The sequence below is a fragment of the Triturus cristatus genome, chromosome 7 (genome assembly GCF_964204655.1).
Source record: "Triturus cristatus chromosome 7, aTriCri1.1, whole genome shotgun sequence".
Classification (NCBI taxonomy): domain Eukaryota; kingdom Metazoa; phylum Chordata; class Amphibia; order Caudata; family Salamandridae; genus Triturus; species Triturus cristatus.
In genome coordinates this window covers 1,149,833,018-1,149,846,849 of record NC_140590.1, presented here as the reverse complement: position 1 = coordinate 1,149,846,849, position 13,832 = coordinate 1,149,833,018, and the positions used below count along the sequence as shown (strand labels likewise).

The 13,832-nt window shown below is 52.3% G+C and overlaps 1 protein-coding gene across 1 annotated transcript in view; it reads left to right on the top strand.

Annotated features, from left to right (window-relative positions):
- The window catches only part of BRD8 (bromodomain containing 8), a 716,998-nt gene that overhangs the window by 512,776 nt on the left and 190,390 nt on the right, over nucleotides 1-13,832 (top strand). Inside the window, exon 22 of the mRNA XM_085618373.1 lies at nucleotides 6,806-7,120. Within this exon, the coding sequence (XP_085474499.1) occupies nucleotides 6,806-7,120 (315 nt within the window). The remainder of the gene's footprint in view (nucleotides 1-6,805; nucleotides 7,121-13,832) is intronic.

Below are 13,832 nucleotides of genomic sequence, written 5' to 3'. Positions count from 1 at the left end.
TTAATTGATGTGAAATAAGCATTAGGGCCAAAACAGCCAGGGGCCTGACCACAACTTAATGGGGGAGGAGACTGTGCGACCCCCCCAGGCCGATTTTGACCCTTGGGCCCCATTCCCCGGGGCCTGGCCAAAACGTCATGAGGAGGGGGACCGCGCTGCCCCCCTCCTTGGGTCGATTTAGGCCCCCAGGGACCCCATTCCCCAGGAGCAGTCAATGTTTCCCTGGGTTCCCTGGTCCCACCCAGTGTGCGAAGGGACCGTGAGGGAAGCCTCGAGGTCCCCGCGGTCCCAGCTGGCTCCCCGCTTACTGCGGGAGCCGGCATTGCTCTTGCATGCAGGAAGCTGCTGGAAATGCAGCTCCCTGTGTGCGAGAGAAATAGTTTCTTCTCTTTCACTGCCCTCATATCTGCAGTTAGGAAAAGAGATGAAAACCCCGCTTCCAGCTAGCAGGAGTATTTTCACAGCTTCCACTTGCTGGAAACTGAGTGTTTGCTTTTGCTTGGCAGGAGGTGTCATAGCAAGCAACCACTTGCTATTTAGAAAGCCAATAAAGACTTGTCTCTTTCCTAGAGTCAACTGGACAGAAACCGCAAATGATGGTGGAGGAGAGGCATGAGGTGGAATTTAGGCTGCCTATGTAAAGCTCTGGGTTAATGCACTTTCCCTACACTATGTTTTTACATAGTAAGCAGTGTTTCAGACCATTTTCTTTACTCGAACTGAACAATAAAATACAAGCTCTGCAGATGTCTAAGCATCTACCAGCTATTAAGGCCGAATCGCTCTTCCCAAGTGAGGTGAGTTTCATTCCAGTCTACTTTGCAGCAAGCAGTCTTCACAAGGTGTTTTCGTTGTTGCTTCAGATTGATTCAGGCAGTAGCAGTTTTGGTGAATCTAAAAGCAGAAAATGCTTTTCACTCTTTGAACAGCCCGGTCTTGATGGAGTAGTCGAGATTTAGATGTAAAATGGTCTCTCGTATTCGTCTTTTCTATACCTCACCGATGATTGGTATTCTCTGCCATGGTCTTATGTCTGCAAGCTCTGTTTCCCTTGAAGAACATGGCAGGTGTGCTTGCGGGCAGTCTTTTTTTTTTTTTTTTTTTTTGAAAACCTTTATTAACCGCAGTTGCATCATTTTTACAATGTACGTTCACCAATCAAAGTGTCGGGTCAATGAGACAAAGATACACATGTCCGGGTGGTAAGACACAGCCATTCAGCCGGCAACCCGGAGGTCCGGCGGCGATACACAGGTGAGCATTTGTATAGAAATCAGGTGCGCACATTGTGTATAAGTGGATCTATGGTGCTTTTCTGTGTTTTGTTGTGGTGCATCTGAAGCGTAGTACCTGCGATAGAAGATGGCGCTGTGTTCCAGCCCACAATGCGGTGTCTTCGGTTGACACCCAGGCCCGTAGGGGGAGTCGCGCAAGGCATCGAGTTTACCCCCAAATGCCAAGATCTCCGGGGCAGCGGAGCACTGGTGTCCTGTTTATGGTGCAGGCTGGAGCGCGACAAGGAGGTTGCAGTAAAGCTCACAAAGACATATATGTCAGCGTTTATATCCGACGAGCCCAGTGTGTAGCTTCGCAGTGCAGCTCTATAAGCGCGGTACTCAACGCGCTATCGTCCCCCCAGCGGCGTGCTCCCCAAGCCGTCGAGTGCCTGAGTATGTCTGGTATGCAACGCTATGCGCTTCGAGTGGGATCGTTCCGTGTTTTCCGGGCGTAACCGCCTCTTGCGCGTAGTGCGCGTCATTGCTGCCTCATCAGTACTCTTCAGGGCGCGCTAAGTAGGGCCACGCCTCGGGGGCGCCGGATAACACTTCCAATAGTTGTTTTCTTGGGTTAGATAGGGGTTCGGTTAGGGAGCGTAACCAACAACCAAACTGCTCCCGGTGTGTGTAGTGCTATGGGGGGTTCAGGATTAGGGTCGTAAACTCGGGTGGGGGCAAGGGTAAGGGGGGAGGGGGAAGGAGGAGATCATGCTGCGTTAGAATTGTAGGGGACAGCAGCTGCCAAGTGGGGCGCAGTTGGGCCACATGAGAGGTGCGTTAAGCAGCAGGCCAGAGAGGGGGGGAGAGGGAGGGGGGAGAGGAGGCTGTCAGAAAGGCAGAGATCTCGCAGCGTCTGCGCCCGCAGTCTTTTTCCCGTATGGATAAGGCATTCCTCTGTATCTTAGGAGGGAGCTTCTAAGTAGGGTGGGGTGATCATATCTTCCCGTTGGAGCCCGTGCCCGGGTACTGTGTACCGCACGCGCTGCTTCGGACTGTGGCAGCAGCAGTCCCCGCGCGCGCGCCATGGTCGCACCGCAAATGATGCCCGACAGCAGTCTCCTATAGGGTAAAAGTGGGAGGCGCTAGGGGGCAAGTAGAGGGGGTCGGGAGCCAACACTGCCATAGTCTCAGGGACGTCGCCACTCAGCTAGCAAGGCAGCGGCGTCCTCCAAAGACTCAGGTTATCCCTCGATCCCGGCAGGCCACCTGGAAGGCTGTGAGGAGGTCATCCCAAAGCTGGGCGATGGGGAACTTCCGGAGCCCTGCAGTTTCCTCACGGAGAAGCACCGCACTCTCCGCCTGCGCCCAGTTAACAAAGGAGGCCTTCCAATGTCTGATGTGCGGGGGGGTCGCTGCCTTCCAATGCTTGGTGAGCAAGCGTTTGGCTGTTATGAGACCCAAAGCGTGCCTGTGCTTTGTTTGGGAGGGGCAGGGCATGCGGGTTATTGGATGGAACAGTGTATTAATTTGTGTTCGCGTCCAGGCAGCCGCATGCGAGGTAGTGTCCTCAAGCTGCTTGCCGCACAGCCATCCCGCCGCCCATTGCATCTGCGCCGCGAGGTAGTACAGCTCCATATTAGGGACTGCCAAGCCCCCGGAATCCGTGGGCATGTATAGTTTAGCCAACGCTACTCGCGGTCTCCCCTTGTTCCAGATGAGGCCGCGCAGCAGCACCCCCAGGTCACGGAACAGCTTGACGGGAACATACTGAGGTAGATTTGCAAAATAATACAGTAAGCGGGGCAGCACTATCATTTTGGTCAGTGCCACCCGGCTAGGCACATTAAGGGGTAGGGTGTTCCAGAAGCCAATTTGCGCTCGAACAGACGCGATTGCTCTAAGGAGGTTCCCATCCAAGACGTCTGCTGGGGTCCTGTAGATTCTGATCCCCAAGTAGCGGAAGGTGGTGGGATGCCACTGCAACCTGTCCCCTCCCAGCCGGACGTCACATTCAGGCGTCGTTGGGCCAAATGGATAGGCTCCCGACTTGGCCCAATTAACCCTCAGGCCCGACATCCCCTCAAAGGTGCGGAAGACATCGGTAAGGGAGGCGGGGATGGCAGTTATGTCCCTGACGTACAGCAGCAGGTCGTCTGCATATAGAGATACCGCGTGCAGGCCATCCGCCAATGGAATTCCCCATTCCAGTCCGTGCGCCCTGAGTGTCGCAGCCAGGGGTTCCATAGCCAGTGAGAACAGCAATGGCGACAGCGGGCAGCCCTGGCGGGTGCCTCTGCGGACCCGGATGGCATCAGAGAGGAGGCGGCCCGTGCGGACTCGGACAGTCGGTCTGCCATAAAGTAGGTCAATCATGGCGGTGTATCCCCCCCCCCAGCCGGTATTTCTCCGCAACCGCCCTCAGGTACGGCCATTCGACGGAGTCGAAGGCCTTCTCCAGGTCCAGTATCAGACATCCCGCCCTCGGCCACTGTTGCGTGGCATATTCTTGTACCCGAAAGAGGCGGCGGATGTTGTAGGAAGTGTGGCGTGTGGGGACAAATCCATTTTGGTCCCGGTGCACCAGAGCGGGTACATGAGGGGCCAGCCTCCTGGCTAACGCAGAAGCTAGGATTTTATAGTCCGTGTTCAGCAGGGCCAACGGACGGTAAGAGCCCACTCGCGTGCTGTCTTTGCCTGGCTTAAGAATAGAGACCAGTGTGGCCTCATTTAACGTTGGGGGCAAAGCAGCTCCCTCCGCCGCCGCTGCGTACATTCGTAGTAACTCCGGGACAAGGATGTCTGAGCCTGCCTTGTAAAATTCAGCCGGTAGCCCGTCCGGGCCCGGGGTTTTGCCATTGGATAGATTAAAGATGGCTTCTCTGAGCTCGTCTGTCTCCAGTGGAGCTCCAAGTTCGTCTTGCTGCGCAATAGTCAGTTGCGGTAGCAGCAGGGGGGAGAGATAGTCGACTATATCAGAGTAAGAGACTGATAGGCGAGAGCGATACAATGTGTCATAGTGGGTAGTGAAAGCGTCATGTATGCCAAGTTGCGTGATGCTTGCGGGCAGTCTTGGTTTCAAATCCTTCAGGTGTTCCATGTTGATGTCACAGAAGAGATAAAAAAAACAGTCATATTGCTCCAGCTATAATCAAATAGGTTATGCTCTTGATGTACGCCTATGATTTGCTTCTGTTTTCACTGACATGCTAGTAGATCGTGTGCCAGTTTTCATGGCAGTAGAATACTTGGGTGACAATATCAATCAATCCCTCAATCAAGTGGCTTGTAAAGCGTGACTACTCGCCCGTAAGGGTCTCAAGGCTGCTCAAGGGTCTTATATCTGCCGAGATGTTCAATTGCTCATATGCAGGAAATTTGCTCCAGTAGTTAAGTACCTTGAGAGTCAGATTTTCAAATGTTTGACTACTTCATCATTTTTCAAGTATTTGTACCTCTGTGGCCTCTACTTTTGTGGACCTGAGCCCAAGCTAGTGAAATCAGAGTTCGTGAAATTGCCATATGACATGGGAGACCAATCAGTCACAGATGCAGTAAATTTTAGTCTGCAGATGCCCACGTCTTATTCTTTTGGCATGCTACTGCTCGGACACAACCACATCTTGACCAAGAAGCAGATGGCGAGTCCGACCTCCCAAACAGCTGTGATCCTGTCAACAGTGAGAACATGCCAAAAATGTGTTAATACTGTTTTTCTGCCCTCTCTGCTTTCGTGTTTTTTTTTTTACTAATTTGTAACTCTGTAATTGGTTGTATTTGCACAAGCGGATTTGCTGGTCACTTATGCCTCTGCTTTGTTTTGTGTTTGTTCTTATGATACAAAAAAATCAACTAAGCAGTATTGTTCAGTGCACAATGTGTCCATGTAGTAGACATCAGCAGGGTTGGAGCACAGCCGTTTGCCTCTTCTGTTTTTTTTCTTTGTTTTGGATTTCCAGCCTCCCTTATGTTTTGAGGCCATTCTATAAGGATCCCGTCAGAGTTGGGTTTGAAGTGAACATTTGATGGGTCTGTTTGTGGTGAGTATCCCTATTGACTCCTTTTAGGAACACAGTAATGCTTTTTCGTGGTTTTTGTTCACCATTGATTAAGAGTGACACTGAAGGCGCAGTCCTTAACTTATATAGAGCTCCAGCTGCTTCCAAAGTTTTGCACAATGTGCTTGTGGATTAAGGATTGTAAGATTTGTGTCACTGTTACTTGCCCATGTTTTTGCTGATTTCAAATCACCAGCTGTTTTCTGTAGAGTTAAATGGTCGAGCAATCAGGATTGTGAGTTGAGTTCTTTTTTTTAATAGTCCAATTTATGTCAGCAAACTAAGAAAGGTTACCTTGATTACAGGTATATACCAATATTTGGGGTATGACTCTATATACTCTTGAAGGGCTGCATAAAATGTATCCCAATGGCTTGTACATCTGCACGATATGTGGGTGTTTTACAGCTGGTTTCTTACATCTGGTGTAGGCCTCAAATCTGATTAAAACGTATTGCCAATGCGGTGTTGCCATTCAATTTACCTTTGATGCCTTGCAGTGCTTGCTTATATATCGTGCACTGCTATGAAACACGTTTCAAATGTGTAGGCCTAGTTTTAGTACTTGTCCAGAGAAGAAATGCCAAGACAGATATGAGAGTGCCTCCATACTATTCAGATTTGTTATTTTTACGATCGTTACTTATGCCAACTTTGTGTCCATGTTGCCAGTGCTGAATCTACATACCAACAAAATGAATGGTTTTGCTTGCATTAGTCACGACTCATGACCCACACTTTTTCATATCATTTATAAGAGAGGGCGTTGCTAATGGTCGTTATAATGTACTCAGTCCTAGCATCTTACTTTTTGATGTTGTGTTTCTGAGTTAGCTGAAGAACGATGATGGATTCAACCCAGATCTGTGACTGGGGTGAGTGTCTGAAAGTTTCAGCGCTCCGTCCATCATCTCCTTGCGGCAGATTCACAGAACTAATCTGAGATAAAATTCTAAACGTTCTTCTTTTGGTATTCACAGAAGGCATTTAGTAGTAGTAAAGTTAGGACTCCTAAATTTACTACTACTAAACTGAGATAAAATCCTAACTTTACGACTTTCGGTATTCACAAAAGGCATTTAGTAGTAGTAAAGTTAGGATTCCTAACTATACTACTACTAAATGCCTTCTGTGAATACCAAAAGAAGTAAGTTTAGGATTTTATCTCAGTTTAGTAGTAATAAAGTTAGGAGTCCTAACTTTACTACTACTAAATGCCTTCTGTGAATACCAAAAGTAGTAAGTTTAGGACTTTATCTCAGATTAGTTGTGTGAATCGGCCCCAGCGTGTTTGCTGTGTTTTTGATATAGCTTTGTTGCTAATATTTTAAAGGACGTTGCGTATTACTTCCATATGACGTTACCAATTGCTATCAAGTCGGTCATAGAAAGACAGGCAGGCTCGCTTTCACATGCACATAAAAATGTTACATACACGTCGGATCCAGAACATCCCCCAGTAAAGGTGTGCATGCGGAATGCCTCCCAGACTTCCGTAACTTGAGACGTCTTCTCTGTTCTCTTCCTCCACAGATGGGCTCTGAGTGGGTCCTGTCCCGGTCCGCCAGCCCCTGCAGCAGTGAGTGGGGCGCAGGCCTACAGTCCCCTCCCTGGTCCATCAGCGGCTCCTGGGACTCCTGCCTGGAACTGGAGGATGCGTGCTGGACAGACGGCGGTGACGTGGTACAGCCCGGAAACGGCATGTCTGCGCCGCGGGTAGGTGAGAAGGACATCCGAGGACTGGAAAACTACCAGCCAGGGGACTGTCTGACGAGAGAGGGCGGGCAGGCCGATGCGAACCAAGGTGAATGCCTGGACCAGGAGCAGATGATGCGCCTTCTCTATGAGGTCGGTGTGTTTTTTATTATCTGTGATGGGAACAGAGGGTGGTCATGGAATTAGAAAACCTGTTTCTATTTTTTCCACCCTGATCCATAGTTAAGGCTCCCGGTTTTCCGTTTTTACTGATTTTTACAGCTAATTACAGACAGAAAACAATGTGTTTCCTGTCTCTATTTTCAAAAGCAGAAAAATACTGAAAATTGTGCTTCATGTAGGTGAGACTTCATGCTATCTTCGTGATATCTGAAAGAAACACGTTGGTTAGATGCCTTACCGTAGAATATCCCCAGGCGTCAGGCTGGATCCGGAAAGATTTTTTGTCAGCAGTACCCTTGCGCGTCGGTAGGCGTCGTCTGCGGCTCCGCGTCCGTCGTCGGCATCGTGATCGCCGGAATGACGTCGTCAGAGTACTTAGAAGCCGCTCTTGCGCGCTGACGTCAGTTCTTCTTTTTTCCGCGCCAGCAAGCGCAGATCCGGGAAGAGCGTACCCTTAGTCATTTTTTGACTAGCTTTTTGGACATTTTTGTCTATCTTTTTCAAGTCGACTTCGACTCCTGGTGCCAGTAGGAATGCCCGGGTTCAAACCGTGTGACGTCTGTCACCGACTGATGTCGGTTACCGACCCCCACCATCGGTGTCTCTACAGCCTTGGGGCCGACCACGATGACAAGTCGTGCCCTGACTGCCGGGCCTTGACGTCGAAAGCCAGGCGGGAGTGGTCCCGCAAGCTCCTCGAGATCCGGCAGTCGGCTCCGCGCCGGTCGAGGAGGAGGTCGAGGGACCGGTCGCGGAGCCGTAGTCATCACCGCTCGTCGGGATCCAAGTCCTGGCACTCAGGTAAGTCGTGGCATAACAAAAAGAAGTCAAAGAAGCGACATCGTTCTTCTGACTCCCCTCGCCGGTCGTGCGACTCGGCCGACGGTTCGGTGGCACCACCCGCGCGGCTCCACCGGAGCCGCAGAAGTCCTATCCGGCCCCACACCCTCCGGTCCCTGGGCCTCATGCGACTCCGGGCAAGATTCGAGACTTCCTCGTGGCTAATGAGGACTCTCTTCCCGCCGTCGAGGCCTGCCGGCGCGCCTCCGGGCCCGCAGGTCCGACTGGGGGTCCTAGCGAGCCGGCGGCTTCGGCCCCGACGCCGTGGTCGACTTCTGTCCCGACGCCGCAGGCCCCCGTGGGATCCAGGCCTGGATGCCGGTCGACACCGGTTGACCTTACGACTCCTCTGCCGGTGCCGACCCTCATTGTGTCACTCCCGGCGCCGTCCCCGGACGACGACGCCCCCGGTTTCAGCCCAACTCTGGGTTCGACGTCGGAGCGGCGCCGTCTCCGGCGTCGAAAGGTGGTGAATTCACCTATGACCCGGCTCCGTCATTTCTGCCTGTTTATCAGGACACGGATGAAGGGGAGGACTGGGAGGGGTCTGAGGACCCTCTGGCGCAGCAATGCCAGTTAAGTCAGGACTGGGCAGATGAGCTGGGGGACGCCAGTGGTCTAGACACTTCGCCTGACACTGGTTTCATCTCTCCTTCCGTGGCTACGGAGGAGGGTGCTACTTATGCTGTGGTGCTGCGCAGGGCGGCCCAGGCCTTGCGCCTGGAGCTCCCTGCAGCGGCCGTGAGGAGTAACCTCCTCACTGAGGTGCTTCAACTGCCAGTAAGCTCTTCGGAGCCTCTGCTGCAGTTTAATGAGGCCCTCACCGAAGTTCTGATGGGCACTTGGTTCAAGCCCTCCACAGTCTCTCCTGTGGATCGGAATGTGGCACGGCGCCACCTCCCAGCCCCGGGCGACCCCTGCTTTCTGTCCGTACACCCCACCCCTGAGAGTCTGGTTATCCAGGCCTCCACGTCCCACACCGCCTTCCTGTCCGCACCTCCAGACCGGGAATCCAAAAGGATGGAACAGTTTGGCAAGCAACTGTTTTCCTCCCTCAGTCTTGGGTTGCGGCCCATTAATACCGCATGCCTTTTGGACCGTTACACCCACTCTCTGTGGGAGACGGTGGCGGACGTGCTGCCCCAGTGTCCAGAGGAGGCCAGGACATGGCTCGCCCAGGCTCTTGCTGAGGGGCAGGATGCAGCACGATATTCCATTCGATGTGGACTTGACACCACGGACTCGCTGGGTAGAGCGATTGCAATGACGGTGGTGATTCGTCGTCACGCCTGGCTGAGGTCCACAAACTTTTCAGGGGATGTCCAGAGCACTCTCATGGACATGCTCTTTGATGGTCGGCGCCTTTTTGGTGACAAAGCAGATAGCGCGCTGGAGCGCTTTAAGGACCCCAGAGCTACGGCCAAGTCCTTGGGTCTGTCGGCCCAGCGCCAGCAAACTTCTGCTTTTCGCCCCTTTCGTGGCCAAGGAAGGGGCGCCCCCGCACGTTCGTCCAGCCACAAGCTGCAGAACCAGCCTCAACGCAGTCACGTGGCGGAGCAGTGGGACAGAGGTGGTGGAGCAGGGGGACAGAGAGCCGGTCAGTCCACATCCGCACCCGCAGCATCTGCCTCAAAGCCTTCCTAGTCCGAGCTTTCAGGCCCATTCCACGCCAGTGGGCGGCAGAGTTCGCCATCACCTGCTCCACTGGCGTACCATCACTTCGGACAGGTGGGTGCTGCAAATCGTCAGAAGGGGCTATTCCCTCCCCTTCAAGGCGACCCCTCCAGCCATGCCACCGTAGTACCACCGCATGTCGGGGGATCACTTGCAACTTCTGCAGGAGGAAGTTACGGCCCTCTTGGCCAAGGGGACCATTGAGCGCGTTCCTGGCCCAGAAGTAGGACGGGGTTGTTACTCGCACTACTTTCTGGTTCCCAAGAAAGGCAAAGGGGGCCTACGCCCTATCTTGGACCTCAGGGGCTTCAACGCCTTCCTCCGGAAGGAGAAGTTCAAGATGCTGACATTAGCTCAGGTTCTGGCTGCCCTAGACCCTGGACACTGGATGGTAGCGTTGGACTTGCAGGACGCTTATTTCCACATCCCCGGCCTGCCGGCCCACCAACGTTACCTGCGGTTCACGGTAGGCCACGAGCACTTTCAGTTTACCTTGCTCCCCTTCAGCCTCACCAGTGCCCCTCGGGTGTTCACAAAAGTGATGGCGGTGGTCGCAGCTCATCTGCGCAGAATAGTGGTTCCAATCTTCCCTTATCTCGACGACTGGTTGTTGAATGCGGGCTCACCCCGAACAGTCATCTCCCACCTCCAGACTACGGCCGACCTCCTGCATTCGCTGGGGTTCTCCATCAACGTGCCGAAGTCACATCTGAGTCCCTCCCAGAAGCTCCTCTTCATCGGAGCGGTTCTGGACTTGGCACAGTTTCGGCTCTATCTTCCCGAACAGCGGGTTCAGGATATTCAGGCTCTGATTCCGATCTTTCAGCCTTTATCCCGAGTTTCGGTCAGGTTGACCCTACGGCTGCTGGGTCTGATGGCCTCCTGCATCCTGCTGGTACATCACGCCAGGTGGCGGATGCGAGCTCTGCAGTGGGACCTGAAGTTCCAGTGGGCTCAACATCAGGGCAACCTGTCCGACCACGTCCTGATCTCGGAGGGCACTGCAAGACAGTTGCAGTGGTGGCTCACGGACCGCGATTGGGTCAGTGGCAGATCTCTCTCCCTACCCCAACCGGAGCACACAGTGGTGACGGATGCGTCCCTCCTGGGATGGGGGGGCCGCATGGGAGAGGCGGAGATCAGAGGCCTCTGGTCTCCGGCTCCATATCAACCTGTTGGGGCTGCGGCGATCCGGCTTGCACTGAAGGCATTCCTTCCCTCTGTCCGGGGGAGTGTAGTGCAGGTGTTCATGGACAACACCACCGCCATGCGGTATTGCAACAAACAGGGCGGGGTGGGGTCGTGGACCCTTTGTCAAGAGGCTGAACACCAGAGCGGACGAACTCAGCCGCCGGTGCATGATGGATCACGAGTGGCGTCTGAACTCGGACGTGGCGCAAGGTCTCTTTCGGCAGTGGGGAGAGCCTTGGTTAGATCTATTCGCCACTGAAGAGAATGCGCAATGTCATCAGTTCTGCGTGTTGGAATTTCCAAGGCGGCACTCGCTCGGAGACGCTTTTCGTCGCGAGTTGAGTTGCGGTCTGTTGTACGCCTTTCCGCCTATACCACTTCTGCCCAGAGTGCTGAAGAAGATCAGGCGCGACCGGGCCCAAGTCATCATTATGGCTCCGGATTGGGCACGAAGATACTGGTATCCTGAGCTACTCAGTCTGTCAATCGATCCCCCGATTCGACTGCCTCTTCAGGAGGACCTTCTGTCGTAGCAGCAGGGGACGGTCCTCCACCCGAACCTGTCCAGCCTCCACCTCCATGCGTGGAGATTGAGCGGCGGCAGTTGATGCCATTTGACTTGCCTCCTGAAGTCTGTGATGTCATTCTGGCAGCCAGGCGTGCCGCCACTAAAACGGTATACGCCTGCAGGTGGAACAAATTTGTGGCATGGTGCACAGCAAAGGCTGTGGATCCCCTTTCCGCCCCTCTTTCTGAGTTTCTCCTCTTTCCCCTTTCCCTGGCCCAGCAGGGCTCTGCTCTGGGCACCATCAAGGGATAGCTTTCAGCTGTTTCGGCCTTCTTGAGGCTTCCCGATCAGCCTTCTCTTTTCAAGTCCCCTGTTGTCAATAGATTCTTGAAATGCATCACGCACATGTTTCCTCCAGTTCCTTTCATGATGCCTCAGTGGGACTTGAATCTGGTTCTTACTTTCCTGATGTGCACTCCCTTTGAGCCACTTCATAATTGCCCTCTACGTCTTTTGACTCTTAAAACCGCTTTCCTGGTTGCCATCACCTCTGCCAGAAGAGTGAGTGAGCTCCAGGCTCTTTCATCTAAACCTCCTTTCCTTTCTGTCCATCCGGCCAAGGTTGTTCTGAGGACTCGTCCTTCTTTTCTTCCTTATGTGGTTACTGCCTTTCATATCGGGCAGTCCATTACCTTGCCCACCTTCTTTCTGCCTCCGCATCCCTCGAAAGAGGAAGAGAAGCTCCACCGTCTGGACCCAAAACGTGCGCTCTCCTTTTATCTGGACCGCACAAAACAGTTCCGGGTGGACGACCAACTCTTTGTTGGATACGTGGGCGCTAAGAAGGGACGGGCGGTGCACAAGCGGACCATCTCTCGGTGGGTCGTTCTGTGCATTAAGGTTTGTTATTCTTTGGACATAAAAGGATCCTCCTGTGGGGCTGCGCGCCCATTCCACTCGGGCCACAGCGGCTACTACTGCCCTGGGATGGGGAGTCCCTCTGCAGGACATTTGTCAGGCAGCTACGTGGGCCTCGCTGCACACGTTTGCCAAGCATTACTGCCTGGACAGCCAAGTCCGGAGAGACGGCTTCTTTGGCTTTTCCGTTCGCCAGGACTTCCTGGTGTGATCTTGGTTCGCAGACCCACCACCGGGGTTGGTATTGCTGGGTTATCTATTCTAAGGTAAGGAATCTAACTAACGGGTTTCTTTCAGATGCACAAGTTACTTTCCTTTGGTAACGATATATCTGTACGAAACATTAGTTAGTTAGATTCCTTACCGCCCCACCCATCCTCCCCATTCTGCGAACCGATATCTAGGGTTAAGGTCATCCCTTTCAGGGCCCTAGCTTCATGGCACCAGTCTCGGTTTCTTGCATGGCTCTGCGTTCCTGGTGCGGAAAGCTATGTACAGAACTGACGTCAGCGCGCGAGGGCGGCGTCTAAGTACTCCGATGACGTCATTCCGGCGATCACGACGACGGACGCGGGGGCCGCAGATGACGCCTACCGACGCGCAAGGGTACTGCTGACGAAAAATCTTTTCGGATCCAGCCTCACGCCTGGGAATATTCTAAGGTAAGGAATCTAACTAACTAATGTTTCTTACAGATATATTTTTACCGAAGGTAAGTAACTTGTGCTTCCAGGACAACAGCCGAGCAGATAGACTGCATGGAAAGTAAAAAAAACAGGTTGAAATTCCCCTAAATACAGGCATACGTTGACACATATTTGTATTACAATACTGATATTTACTTATGGATGTAGTGTTTTGCTACATTTAGCTGTTTAATTTCCCCAAACGTGACAGGCAGAAAAGTATGAATGCATATTTATCAGTAAAATAAATGTGGAATTATACCATTTTACAACTTCATTTATTCTCCGAACACAAAATAAATATGGATAATACCAATAAGGTGGCCAAAAAATAAATATGGATAGATACAGACGGAAATGTTAAAAAAAAGAAATGCCATAAAACCGGGAGCCCTAACCATAATCCTCATCCTCACGGCTTCTTCAATTTTTGCAATTTAATCCTCAGTAACATTAAGCCTGGTAAATTTTTCCGGTACCAGACGGGTGCAAGTTGTGTTCTATACATCAGTCACGGTTACCAGTCTAAGCGAAAATTTCTTATTCATTTGTGATCTCCTGCATCATATATGGTCCCTCTACACCTGTGCTCCACCCGGAGCCCTCTGTTTAGATCACTTTTCGCTATACAGCACATAACTCCAGTTATACTGGCTAATGCATAATGGGAGAATTGGCACCAGGTGATACTGCGTCCTAGATAAAGAGGCAAAGGAGCCCTATGTGATTCTTTAAATGGAATTCCGGCACCCGCTTGCTAATGACGTCCCAGATGGCTGTTTGGAATCACCTTAATGCAACACTGGCCGTGGAAAAAAAAGATGTGACTGTTCGGGCCTTTTCAAATTGCCAAATGACTTACCCA